We start from the raw sequence: 13,054 nt of genomic DNA, 5'->3' as shown, positions 1-13,054 counted from the left end.
ATTCCAGATGTACTTTAGTCTCTCTACTGTCTAAACTTTTATATTGTAAATCTGATGCTGGTGGCTTTTGGTTATTTTGGTTTTTGTTTTTGTAAAAAAGGAAAAAAAAAGAAAAAAAAGAAAAAAGAAAAAGAAAAAAAAAAGTCTGCATCTCTCTATGTTGTCAGTTTTAGGCTGTAAATTCCAACTATCAATAAAAGCTCAAAATTCACGTGCCAGTGGTGGACTCCTCCATCCTGCAGGACACGCTCGGCCCCCACCGTGCTGCAGCCCACCCTCTGCTCTGCTCTCCAGCTTCGGCCCCGGCGCGGGCAGGCGGTGAGCGCGGGCAGGCAGCGAGCGCGGGCAGCGCCCGGGCTGCTGCCTGCAGAAAGCTGCCAGGTTTCTTCTGCCCCGCACCCAGGAGGGCGGAGGAGGAGCGCGGGTGGCTTCCCACAGCCCCCGGGGAAAGCCGAGGCCGGGGGAAAGCCGAGGCCGGGCTCCTCGCTGCTTCTCGAGTCACCTGTTGCTGTCAGAAAGGGGAGAGAAGGTAAAAGCGGCGTCGGGGCCTGCGCTGTCTCATGGGAGGAGCGGTACCGCAGCACCACGGCTGTAAGACGAGCGCGGCTTTGCTCTTGGAAACGCACGCCTCGCTGCCGGAGCACGAGTGGCGTGAGCCCCGCGGGGAGCGGTGCCGCGGCAGGGCTGTCGGTGCTGGATGCAACCCCCGGTGCCGCGGGCTGTAGCGGCTGCCTGGCTAAGGGGAGAGGCGCCGAAGTGACGGACGTTCTCCCTGCCGCCCCGACCGTGCTTTTGCTTACCCTGGTTTAGTCTTCGCCAAGGCCGGGCATGCGAGTGCGAACCATGGGCAGCGACCAGAGCGCCGTGGCCGTTAGCAGCTTCGCCAGATGTTTGCCTCTGTACGTGGCTGGTCCCTTTCTGCTGAATCGTGTTAGCTGCAGTGTAAGAAAACCTCAGCCCCGTGGCTTCTTGTGCCAAAAATCCGCACGTCTTCACCCTGAAGAAAGCTGCTGGTGCAGTTCAGGCTGCGGTCGGCACCGAGGCGGGGCAGGGCTGGGCTCCTGCACTTCTCCCGCTGCGGGCGGGCCCCAAGGCACCACCGCTGGCATCCCCTCGGCTTGGGCTGTGGCAACCTTTCAGGACTTTGTGAGGAAGGTGAAGCATGGAGCTGCCTCCTGTCCTGTAGTTTTCTTTCCAAGGGGTCCCCGTCTTGGTGGCTGCAGCCAGGAGCAGCTTTGCGAGTGCTTGTTGAAGTCCCGGTTCCTGTATTTAATGAAGCATTTCGGTCAGCTGTTCCAGGGGAACCAGATGTGGGTTTGGTACCAGGTGCTGCCTATCGTGGTCCCTCAGTGTGCCCACTGCTCCCCAGCACCAGCCAGCACTGGGGGAGAGCTGTAAACCGGCACCGCTGGGTTCCAGCTTTCCTTTGACACTGTTTCCCTCCCCCTGCTGCGGAGCAAGGCAGTTTTCAGCGTGCGTCACATCAGCAGCTGCCCTGGAGCTCCCATCCCTGCATCGTCATGCTGCTGCTGCTCTCTGGGCACAGCGGTTTGCTCAGCAGGGACACGCATGGTGCGGTGGTGCCATGTCAAGGGCCCCCCTCCATGGCACAGCCCGAGGTGTAAACCCCCCCCCGTTTCCCTGGGAAGGGGCTCTGCTGCCAGCCCAGCGCCCGCGCTGGGCCTAATGCACCCGGGCAAAGAGCATGCGGAGCCCTGGGGGCACTGACCTGGGCTCATCACAGAATCACGGAATCGTTGAGGTGGGAAAAGCCCTTCAAGATCCCCCAGCCCAACCATTGACCCAACACTGCCAAGGCCACCACCAAACCCATCAAGGGCAGAGTCATCATTTCATCTTGCCTGCCTTGGGGGCTGCATTATTTATAATGACAGTAAAACTGGGAATCACTGAGGTTGGGAAGGATCTCTAAGATCATCAGCCCAGCCGTCACCCCAACACCCCCATGCCCACTGAACCATGGCCCCCAGTGCCACCTCTGCCCGTGTTTTGAACCCCTCCAGGGCTGGGGACTCCCCCACCTCTCTGGGCAGCCTGGTCCAGTGCTTGGCCACTCTTGCCATGAAGAAATTTCTCCCAATATCCAACCTAAACCTCCCCTGGTGCAGCTTGAGCCCATTCCCTCTCGTCCCGTCGCTGTTCCTTGGGAGAAGAGCCCGACGCCGCTCCCTGCCCCCTCCTGTCAGGAGCTGCAGAGAGCGAAGCAGAGGCCCTTGGCGCGGGGTCAAACGGGGCAGCCTGAGCAGGAGCTGGCAGGGCAGCGCAGCCGCGCAGCGCAGGACGGGGCCTCTCCTGCCCTGGGGAATGCAGGGAGCAGCGGAGCCTCTGCGGGGGCTGAGCCCTGTGCCTGCGGCTCTCCCTGGGGCTCCGGCCCTGCCAAGCAGCCGCGTCCCCTCGGGACGGGAGCTGAGCCCGGGCCCGCAGCGCTGGCCTGGTGCAGCCAATGTTGGCGGCAGTGAGGCAAAAGGGCATGTCTCATCAATTTTTTTTTTTTTTTTTTATTAAATTCAGTTAGTTTTCTCTTTATAGAATAACCTTTTTCCTCTAGGCACAATACAATACAAGGACTCTGTATGTTTGACACAATGTACAGAAACTTCAATAATCTACAACTGCTCAGGTAAGTTACAAAAACCTCCGTGTTACACCAGCTACCTGCCACAGCCATTATTGTACAATAAAACAAAGAAGGAAACCTGGGGGGCGGGGGGGGGGTTAAGACTGTACAAAGATCTCTGCACTGAAATAAAACATTGTACTCCTTTAAAAACAAGACAGAAGAGCTGGCCGGCTTGCGGGGAGGCAGGGGGGTCGGGGCCCGGCCGGCGCGGTGGCTCCCCGGGCAGGGAGGGCGGCAGAGGCCGATTCCCGTCCAGCGGCCGGACGGCAGCGGGTCCCGAGCGACCGCACGCCGCCTCTTCGGGCTTCCTGGCAAGCGCCCCTCGGGTGGAGCGGGGCCAAACCCCGCCGCGTTCACGCCAGCGCAGGGGATGGGTGAGGTGCTGCAGGACCTGTTTCTGTACCGAGATTCCCCCTTTGCACTGACACCGTGACAGCAACAAGCAGGGAGGCGGCAGCGGGCAGTGGGACGCGCTTGGCTCCGGCCGAGACCCCTCTGCCAGCGGGCTCGGCCCGACGGCGCGGGCAGAGCACGAGCACGGGGACGGGGAGAGCCCCGAGGCGGTGGGGGAGGAGAGGGCAGCGCTGTGCGGTGCCCCCCGGGGTGCTGCCCCCTCCTTCCCGCGGGAGGGCTGGGCGGGGGGGACTTGTGCAAAGAGAGCGGGGGGCACTCGCCAGCACCGCTGTGCCCAGCCGCGTCCCGGCCCTGGCGTCGCTGCCGGCCACGGAGGCCCTGGCTGCAGCCAAGCAGGACCCCTCGCCCCGGGTGCCAGGGCAGCGAGGGGGCTGCAGCATTTGGCACCTCCCGTGGGGAACATCCCCCCACCCCCAGGACAGCAAGCCCGACTGTGGAGGTAGACTGTGCCCCAGCCCGGACAGGGACGCCCTTTGTCACAGCGGAAGCAGGCAGCTGCCTGCTGGGAGCAGAGTGGCCACGGCCACGTCCCCTCCCGAGACACGGAGCCCAGCGCCCGCAGCTGCAACCGCCAGCATCCCCAGGCAGCCAGCAGCCACGCTCGTTGGTGCCTGCGCGAGCCCAGGACAGACGAGGCTCAAGGGCGAGGACGCTGCCCGGGGCACGCCGGCCGGGCACGAGGGTCCCAGTGCTCAGGCGAGGCACCTCCGCAAACCCTGAGCTGCAGATCCCCGGATCCAGCAAGGCGGGGAGCGAAGCCCAGGGCATGCTCAGGCCAGCTACGGCGCTGCGGGGCCGTGGCACGGGGTGAGGAGGGAGCAGGGCTGGCTGCGCCTCGGGGATGCGCTGGCAGACATGCAAGCCGTGAGGAGGACGAGGCAGGCAGCTCCTGCTTTCTGCAGCAGCACAGGGCGGGGGGGAGGCGAGGTGCAGCCGCTCTGGCCAGCCGACGGCACCCCTGCTGCCGCAGAGAGCTGGAGCGGGGCCGCAGGAGGTGCACGGAGGACACACAGTAATTACAGGGCTCAGACAGGTCTGGGAGGACAGAGCAGGACAGGCTCCCGCCCGCGCCTCCCCAGCCTGCTTCAACGCAAATTCCTCCACTACGCAATCCTACCATAGTGTAACATACTGCTCCTGCCCCCGCTGCCGCCGGCGGGGTGCGTGGCCGCGGGCTCCCCAGCGCCGCACGCCCGTGGCAGGTTGGAAGGAAGGCCATCTCCTCCGCTCCAGTCAGTCACAGCCCCGGCTCGGGTGCGAGCCTGGGCACTGCCTCTGCTCCGCGTGCTGGGGCCCGGGAGACTCTGTGCCTGGAATAGCGGCTCCTTGGAGCCAGTCTCACGCGTCCGACAAGCAGCTCTGGATGCGGTCAATCCACTGCTGGGCTAGCTGCACATCCTGGGCGCAGAAATTGTAAACTCGTTTTGTCGTCTTCAGCTGCAGGGGAGGAGAGAGGCGGGTGTGAGCGGGGCCGGGCGGCCGCATGCAGGGAGCCGGCAGCACCGCAGCCCCTGGAGCCTGGTGCTGCCAAAGCAAACGGCCGGGCTGCGTGGCGGGGCTGCGGGCTGCCCAGCTCCTTTGCCCGAGGTGCAGCGCTGTGCCACACTCACATCGAAGAAGGCTTTCTCGTCCACCGTCTTGGGGGCCCCTATGGTGGGGGTTCCTGGGGTGATGGACTCTACCTCCGCCAGGTCTATGACCCCTTTGCACTCCGTGTCCATCCGGCTGTCGTAGTACCGCAGCTGCAGGGAGAGGGCCCGCACGCGTCAGAGCGCACGGGAGGGATGGAAGGACAGACCCCCGGGGGCTCAGCCGCCCCTGGCCACGCCCTGCCCCTTGCTACCTGATGTTTGGTTTTATCCAGCACGAACCAGCGAGGCTTCCACGGTTTCATGAAGGCTCCTTTCTTGTACAGAGACCCCTCGTAGGACCTGCGGGAGCCAGGCAGCGCGTTAGGGCGGAGAGAGGGGGCTGAAGGGCAGCATCAGCGGGGCCGAGAAGCAATTGGGCTCTGCAGAACCCACACGCCGTCACCCCTCCCCGGAGAGGGATTTCCCCCTCCCAGCGCCCCGAGCCCGCCGCCTGCCTGTTCTCGCTCTCCGACATCTGGAACTGGCTGTAGAGCGTGCTGGTGCTCTTGCGGCCGCCCTGCTTCCCGCTGGAGGGGGTGGAGGTGCTGCTGGTGTCACTGTCGAGGCTGAGGTTGAGGGTAGAGCCCACCCCGCTCTCCTGCAGGTAGACGCCCAGCGAGCGCCGGTGGTGGGAGAGGCTGGAGGACATCAGCAGGGAGCTGGGGGTCTGTGGGGAGCAGAGGGCGCAGCGTGAGGGGGAGGATGGCCCCGCGCCCCTCGGGCACAGCCAGCCCCCTTCCTCAGCTGCAGGAACGAACGCCCGCTTCGCTCGGGGCACCCTTGGGCTCCTTCAGCTCCCCTCCCCGAAGCTGGCACCCATCACACAGCCCCCCAACCTACCCGGCTGCCCTCCTGCCGCGCCTCGGTGCGCTGGGATGCTTTGATCTTGTCCCACGTGTCCTTCCAGCGCTCCGGGACCTGCCCCAGCTCCATCTCCAGGTTGTGCAGCTCCTGTGGGGGGGATTCAGGCATCAGCCCAGGAGGGGACAAGACCCCTGTGACCGCTGTCCCTGTCCCGGGGGGGCTCAACCGACTCCATCCCTGCCACAACCGTGTCCCGCTGTGCGTGTGGGGCAGCGTCCCACCCATGGGGACACGATGACAAGTCCAGGCCGGGGCCAAACCTAGAAGCAACGCGTAGGCGATGCCACCGCCGGCCGTGCTCACCTCCAACAGTTTGGAGATGGCATCGGGCTCCACGCGGCTGCGGTTGTTGTAGCACGGCCAGATGATCTTGCGCTTCGTCTGCGGAGCGCTGGTGTCCTGCCGATCCGCCTCCTCCACGTGCTCCGGCTGCCCCTGCGACAGCTCCCAGTCGTAGGAGGGGCCCTCAGAAAGCATCTCCTCCGTGTAGTAGTCCCATATCTTCAGGTTGGAAATGTTGCTGTACGGCCTTAGCACCTGCGGAAGAAGCAGGGTTATGCTCCGGAAGGGCAGCAGCGTCCAGGCAGGACGTGTCCCTGGCCACGCCGCAGGGACGATCTGTCCAGATGGGAAATCAGTCCCTTCACAATGAGCTTTCCCCACGGGCGACGCTTTCCGACCGGTAACAAGAGGCAGCTGAGGCTGGCAGGCTGCAGGCTGGTCAGGAAAAGGCAACGCTGGGCCCGAGAAAGGCAGAGCTGCTCCCGGCTTTGGCCAAGACGGAGCGCAGAGCAAACAAGAGCTCCGAGCGGCTCGGCCGCAGCCTGCCCGCGTCGGCAGAGCGCGGCCCCCTGAGCCCGGAACGAGAGCCTGACCGCTCCAGCGCAGGATACCCCCTCTGCCCCAGCCCTCCGCAGCCTCACCTACGTCCCCCCGACTCCTCGGCAGGGACGCAGAGGGTGCGGCAGCCGGGCAAAACCATGCGGGTGGGCAAACGCTGTGGTCCAGCCGACGAGGGGCTGCTCGCTCGGCTCCACGCGGGCGAGGAGACCCCGGGTGCCCCCGGAAAGCCCCGTCCCAGCCCTCTGCAACGCGCGGGGGCTCGGGCTCGGCTGGGCTGAGCCAGGGCAGGAGCAGCGCTCTCACCTCCCCATCCTCAGGGGCATACATGTAGTTGAAGAAGATGGGGGCTTTCTTGTTCAGCCGGTCGATGTAATCCCAGATGGATTTGTAGACCTGCTGGCTCTTCCGCTCACCTTTCTCCTCGTAAAGGAGGCCTGCGGAGAAGGGAGCGGGGAAGGGGTGTTACGTGGGGCAAGGCACCGGGCTGCCGTCCGTGCTGGGCCCTGCATGCTGCCCTCACCCAGCTCGATGCGCTCGTAGTCGGAATCCAGCAGGAACGTCCGGAAACGGTTGGAAACGTAGTGGTAGCTGAGGAACTTCAGGTAGTACTGGCTGAACTCGAACTCCATGGGGAACTGCAGGTGGATCTGCAAGGAGCAGCACGGGTGAGACCTCCCGGGACGCACGAGCCGCAGGCTGGCTCTGGACTTGTTCCCCGCTGCAAGGAGCCAGCCCCGGTGCTCGGGGAGACCCGGCCAGCGCAGAGCCGGCGCGCTCAGCGCTCACCTGATGTACGCAGTCCAGGAACTGCAGGAAAACGGGGGCAAAACCGCTGCTCTGGCCGGCCAGGGTCTGGGCCCCGCGGCAGCTGAAGCGGTGCCCGAAGGACAGCCACTCCTTCTCCACGAGCAGGCGGAAGCCCTCCAGCGTCCGGTAGTAGGGGTCCGACAGCAGTTGCACCAAGGAGACCACCTGCGGGGACAGGGCGGCTCGAGACGCTCGCGGGGAGATGGCCACGGGCAGCCGTGGCTTTCGGCAGCTGTAGGGCTCCTACCTGCGTGGTGATGTCCCAGCCGTCCTCCAAGCTGACCAGCACAGAGGAGCCCGTGTCCAGGAGCTCCACCACCAACACCGAAATCTGCAGGATCTTATCAATCTGCCAACAGAAGGGCCAAGAGTTACTAGGGCGCAGGAAAGTCCCTTGCTGGCCATTGTGCAAAGCAACCCTTTCTCCTGGAAGCGGGCGAGCCAAACGGAGCGGAGCACAGGGGTTACGCAGGGCCACGACAGAATCATAGAATCATGGAATGCTTTGGGTGGGCAGGGCCCTTCAGAGCCCACCCAGCCCAGCCCCTGCAGTGCCAGGGACAGCTTTAACCAGCCCAGGGTGCTCAGAGCCCCGTCCAACCTGGCCTGGGATGTTCCCAGGGATGGGGCCTCCACCGCCTCTGGGCAACCTGTGCCAGTGCCTCACCACCCTCACTGTAAAACATTTCTCCTTTATATCCAGTCTAAATCTCTCCTTCTTTAGTTTAAATCCATTATTCCTTGTCCTGTCACAACAGGCCTTGCTAACAAGCTTGCCCCCATCCTTCCTATCGGCCCCCTCTCAGCACTGCCAGGCCGCACTCAGGCCTCCCCGCAGCCCCCTCCTCTCCAGGCTGAGCACCCCCAGCCCCCCCAGCCTGGCCCCGCAGCAGAGGGGCTCCAGCCCCCGTGTTCAGACGCTGCGCAGCACCCTTCATCACCCTTGTGGCACTGGGGGCCATGGTTTAGTGGGCATGGGGGTGTTGGGGTGATGGCTGGGCTGATGATCTTAGAGATCCTTCCCAACCTCAGTGATTCCCAGTTTTTATTTTCATTAAAAAATAATGCAGCCCCCAAGGCAGGCAAGATGAAATGATGACTCTGCCCTTGATGGGTTTGGTGGTGGCCTTGGCAGTGTTGGGTCAATGGTTGGGCTGGGGGATCTTAAAGCTCTTTGCCAACCCCAACGATTCCATGATTCTATCTGCAACAGCAAAGCCAGGGGTGCAGAAGCACTGGCACCATGAGCGGAGCCGTGGGTTCCTCACTCCCTCCGGCAGCCAGCGGGTCCAGACCCACAGCAGCTCCGCACTGGGACCAGTCCTGCAGAGCAGCAGCCACCCAGGTCACCCTGGCTACCGCAGGCACTGCCTCGTACCGACCCCTTCGTAGCGTTCTGCCGTCCTGCCCTGCTTCACCGGCCAGCAGCTGCCCCAGACACTCACAGCTCTCGTGTCCAGAGCCACCGAGCAGTACGCTGGACTATTTTATCCTCATTCCTCTTATACCAACCTTGCTCCCTTAGCGTCCTGCGCTCCGTGGCAGAGCGATGCTCCGCAGAGGGCACCCGGACCCCCATCCTCACTTTGGCGGGAGGTGAGAGCACGTGCCTTTGAGCGACAGCCGACAGCAAAGACTCCTACTGCGGGGACGGACCAGGGCCCCTCTGGGTTTTGGGTGACAACTGACCTGGGACAGCCACTCGGAATCCTCCAGGGAGCGGAAGTAGGTGATGGCTGGGTCAGTGGAGGGGCAGCTGGGCACGCAGGCCTTCATCAGCTTCTTGAAGCTGGCCTTCACCTGCCGCACGTCGAACACCTCGATGGGAACCACCTCCCAGTGCTGCAGCGGGTCCGGTTTCACCCCCTGAGGGAGAAGAGGATCAGCGCCGGCCAGACAGATGCCCCGAGCAGACCCACCGCCACCCTCGTCCCCCCCAGCACCCCGAGGAGGCTGCTGCCAGGCGTCAGGGTTACCTTCAGCTGTGACTTGTCCCCGATGATGTAGAGCGAGGCGCGGTGCTGGCGCAGGAAGCTGGCCTCTGACGGGGTGCCGTTGTGCGGGGCACCCAGCAGGTCTTTGCCAGCCAGGCGCGACCCAATCTCCACGTTCAGGGCGTAGCTGCTCATGCGCCCGCTGGCTCGGATGCTGCCCCACTTGCCTGCGAGACAGCCAGCGGTCAGGCTGGGGGTCCCCGGCTGGGGCTCGCGGGCTGCGCCGGCGTCTACGTCCCCCCAGCCGGGCCGGCACGGGGGCTCGCAGCTCGCCGCAAAAAGCGGCGGCGGAGCTGCTGCCGCCCCGCAGCCCGGCGCCCTGGGAGCACATGCCGGGAAGATGCTGGGAACCAGGTTTGCTTTTGCTCCTTTCTCCTTGCTGGGTGCTGTAGGGCTTCCTGCCTGCTGGATACGGAGACCAACCCCGGCGGCTCCGCGTCCCAGCACCTGCGCAGCCGCACCCTGCTCCTGCCCCAGCACCGGCACCGCCAGGACCCCCTTCCCTGCCAGCCAGACCCTGTCCCTGGCCACCACCGCCCGAGCACCAGCAGATGCGCAAGGAGCCTAAAGCAAACCTGAGAGGACGTTGCGGGATCAGCCGGGGAAAGGCCCAGTACTTACCGCTGGCACTGCGAGCTGGAGCAAGCCAGCGACATGCTCGGTGGAGGTGTTAGCGGGCTGCGGTGGGGTGTTACTGGGGCATTAGTCGTGAGAAGGGTGGGAGTGTGTGTGTGGGGGTGTCAGTCGGTCAGGTTAGCACCGGGTGGCGGTTATTAGGTGGCCGGCGGTACCGTACCTCGGGGCGTCTCGCGGCCCTTCGCCGACACACACTTGGGGGTGGAGAGAGTGATGACCCTAGCTCTGTGACCAAGCCCTGAGAGCACAGGACGAAAGCAACCTCAGCGAGGGCACCGGGGCGAGGCGGACCCACGCTCTCACCGGGCGGACGCGATCCGGGTGGGAAGACCCGGACGGAGCGACTGGAGCAATGAGTGGGATGAACGAGATGACGGCGGGGTGCTGCAGCAGGTCCCTCCCTCCCTCCCTGCAGCTGCCCCACGGCAGAGAGCTCGGGGGGAGCGAAGGGGAAGCATCTACTCTATGACAGCCGCCCCGAGGCAGGGGCCTTCGCGAGGCCCCCCACGAGGCAGCGTCCACTCGCACGTCCTCACCTCCGCGGCTAATAGTACCGGGCCCATCGTCCTTCCCTCCCATCACCTGCTTCATGAGCGATCCCAGCTTAGGCTGTCTCTTGTCGGAGAAATCTGTAGCACCAACAAAATGTCAGCTCTCGGCCCCGCTGTGCTGCTCCAGAGGGGCCCTCCCGCCTTGCCTCCCCACAGCTGCTCGGGAGGGAGGGGAAAGGGCCAGAGAGAGAAAGCGGCAGCAAGCAGGAGCGCCCGGGGCCGGGACCGAGAGACCAGCGTGCGGGAAACACCTTCCAGCTGGAGCCACAGCGAAAAGGCACCAGCTGCAGCAGGGCGAGCGGGGGGCTCAACCCGCCCACAGCTCTGCCCCGGCCCTGCCCCAGGGTGGGGGGATCACCCAGGCGCTGCCGCAGCCCGGCAGCCCCCTGCTCTGCGGCTCCCTCGCCACCGCACCAGGTGGCTCCTCTGCCCTCCCAGCAGGCACGTCCCCCCGCACCAGGGGAGAGGCCTCGGCGCAGCTTTCGGCAAGCCCTCTCCTCCCCAGGCTGCGGGGAGCCCCTGGCTGCCTTCCCCCATGGTCCCTCCGGCCCCCGGCCACCTCTGCAGCGATGATGGGGTGGGATGGCTGGGACAGAGGATGAATGACACCGGAGCGTGGCGGAGCAGCGACAGGCAGTTCTGCCCCGGCAGGAAAGGGCAGGCTGCTCGGAGAATGAGGGAGGCAGAGACTTACCGAGGCTTCCCGCAACAGACCCCGAGCGCGGCTGCCCACTGCGCTGGGGTGCGGACGGTGCCGAGACCGCGGCTACTGGGGTCTGTCCCCAGCTGGTCCTCAGTGAGCGCCCGGATCCGAGCACAGTCTGGGGCTCTCAGCGCTCGCAGGTCCAGGGCCACTGGGTTTCCCAAAACCCAACCCCACGAGCAGCCACGGAGGCCCAGCCGGCGCCGGGAGCTCTGGCGAGCGCGCTGGGAAGGCTCTGCTGCCCGCTCTGACGTGGGAGGCCGGGGACAGCAGCTCACCTGGCTGCCCGGGCTCTGGGACGGACAGCACGAGCCACGGCTGGGGCCCCGCACGCACGAGCATGAGCCCTCCCGCATCCCCGCCGCGCTGCAGCCCGCGGCCGAGCTCCTCACCTGAGCTGCTCATGTGCGCGGAGGTGAAGCCACTGAGCGTGTTGCGCCCGCCGGCGTCGGCATAGTGCGGCATGGAGTTGATCACAGCCTGCAGGTACTTCTCCTGCTCCAAACTAGAGGAGTCCGTCTGCGAGGGGCCTAGGGGGAGAGCCACGAGCGTCACCGCTCCGCCACTGGCACCAGACCCGAGGAGGGGTCTGCAGCCCACTCCCGGCACTGGCCCAGGGGCGGAGGGGATGGGCACCTGCGGTGGGGGCATTCTGGGACTTGAAGAGGCCCACGACGCCCTTGCCGTGCAGCCCCCCCGAGCGCAGCAGCACGGCCTTGGTGCGGGAGTTTCGCCAGCACACCACGGGGAAGCGGTTCTGGCGGTAGCAGCGGGAGATCCGCTGGATCGTGTTGTCCTGGATGCTCTGTGGCACGATGAGCAGCCCGGGGTAGCTGCAGGAGAGAGCGGAGGCTCTGCAGAGCCCGGCGGGGTGCAGCACGAGGCCCCCCCCAACCCCGCAGCTCCCACAATTCGGAAAAGACCCCTTGCTGCCCTCTCCTGAGCCTGCGGACCCCCCTCCTCAGCCACGGCCCCGCTGAGGCTCACCTCCGGCAAATGGCGTACATGCGGTTGACGGTGGAGATGCGGAAGGGCTCATTCTTGGAGCGGGTGAGGCTGCTGCTGAGGGTGCCCAGCCCCATCCGCTGGTAGTCACGGCAGCAGGCTCGCTCTACCAGGTGGTTGATGGTCATCTTGTCCGAAGGTTTGATGGTGGTGGTGGGGGTCAAAGTGCTTCTGTCCATCTCTTCAGACACTGCAGAGACAAAGGGGAGTCTGGGTCTGCCCTCGGCACAGACACGGCATCCCACGTGCAGCCGGAGGAGACGGCCGGGCTGGAGGCACCTCCCAACCCAGCAGAGACAGGACAGGGCAGGAGCCCCCTCCCACCACCTTCACCTGAAGCAGGAGAGCTCAGCTGCCCCGTCCGGCACCGGGCTTTGGGGCGAGAGCCTTTACTTGTGAGGTTAAAAGCACAAAGAAAAGTCAGCTGCCTGGGTACTGACGTTAGAGCAGATTTCTTTGGTGCTTTCACATCGCTTAATACCACCGAGAGACGAGGAACAGCCCAACACAGATCTGTCCAGAGCTGCTCCATCACACTGGTCTCATCCCCTCCTTCAGAGGACAGCAACCTCCTGGGAGAGGGGGGCAAGAGGGGTGAGAACTCGGCTCCAGCGAGGCTTTCAGCCCGGGACACTTCCATCCAAGCAAAATCACTGTCAGGTGGACAGAACCCTTGGTGGCTGCCCTCCGCAGGCAGCTTTCCTAACATATTGCCTAATGCCACAACTGGAGGACAACAACAGAGCTCAAAGGCATCTCTTCTGGGCCTGAATGCAGCTGGTGTTTTTGCTAATAACTTAAAACAATGGACACAGTGGAGGCTCATAACATTTGTGGCAGACCTCGAGCTGAAAAGTGCCGCAAACGAACTGGGGAGTGAACAACAGGAGCAGAATCCAAAGCGCCTTGGTGAACAGAAGGAAAAGATCCAAAATCAGCCATGTCCAGTCTGCTGGACCAGCCCC

At 64.5% G+C, this 13,054-nt stretch overlaps 1 protein-coding gene across 1 annotated transcript in view; it reads right to left on the bottom strand.

Moving 5' to 3' along the window:
• Positions 1-4,341: 4,341 nt before the first annotated feature.
• The window catches only part of SBF1 (SET binding factor 1), a 102,655-nt gene continuing 93,942 nt past the window's right edge, over positions 4,342-13,054 (bottom strand). Inside the window, exons 26-42 of the mRNA XM_075726609.1 lie at positions 12,072-12,279; positions 11,721-11,917; positions 11,477-11,614; positions 10,367-10,459; positions 9,991-10,068; positions 9,177-9,361; positions 8,890-9,066; positions 7,448-7,549; positions 7,180-7,365; positions 6,914-7,040; positions 6,697-6,827; positions 5,854-6,087; positions 5,527-5,637; positions 5,142-5,353; positions 4,899-4,986; positions 4,666-4,797; positions 4,342-4,492 (exon numbers count right to left, since the gene is read on the bottom strand). Coding sequence (XP_075582724.1) covers positions 4,394-4,492; positions 4,666-4,797; positions 4,899-4,986; positions 5,142-5,353; positions 5,527-5,637; positions 5,854-6,087; positions 6,697-6,827; positions 6,914-7,040; positions 7,180-7,365; positions 7,448-7,549; positions 8,890-9,066; positions 9,177-9,361; positions 9,991-10,068; positions 10,367-10,459; positions 11,477-11,614; positions 11,721-11,917; positions 12,072-12,279 — 2,498 coding nt within the window. The 3' untranslated portion in view covers positions 4,342-4,393. The remainder of the gene's footprint in view (positions 4,493-4,665; positions 4,798-4,898; positions 4,987-5,141; positions 5,354-5,526; positions 5,638-5,853; positions 6,088-6,696; positions 6,828-6,913; positions 7,041-7,179; positions 7,366-7,447; positions 7,550-8,889; positions 9,067-9,176; positions 9,362-9,990; positions 10,069-10,366; positions 10,460-11,476; positions 11,615-11,720; positions 11,918-12,071; positions 12,280-13,054) is intronic.

This window comes from Pelecanus crispus, chromosome 1, assembly GCF_030463565.1.
Source record: "Pelecanus crispus isolate bPelCri1 chromosome 1, bPelCri1.pri, whole genome shotgun sequence".
NCBI lineage: Eukaryota > Metazoa > Chordata > Aves > Pelecaniformes > Pelecanidae > Pelecanus > Pelecanus crispus.
The sequence above is the reverse complement of the archived record's forward strand: the minus strand, read 5'-3'. Positions and strand labels throughout refer to the sequence as shown.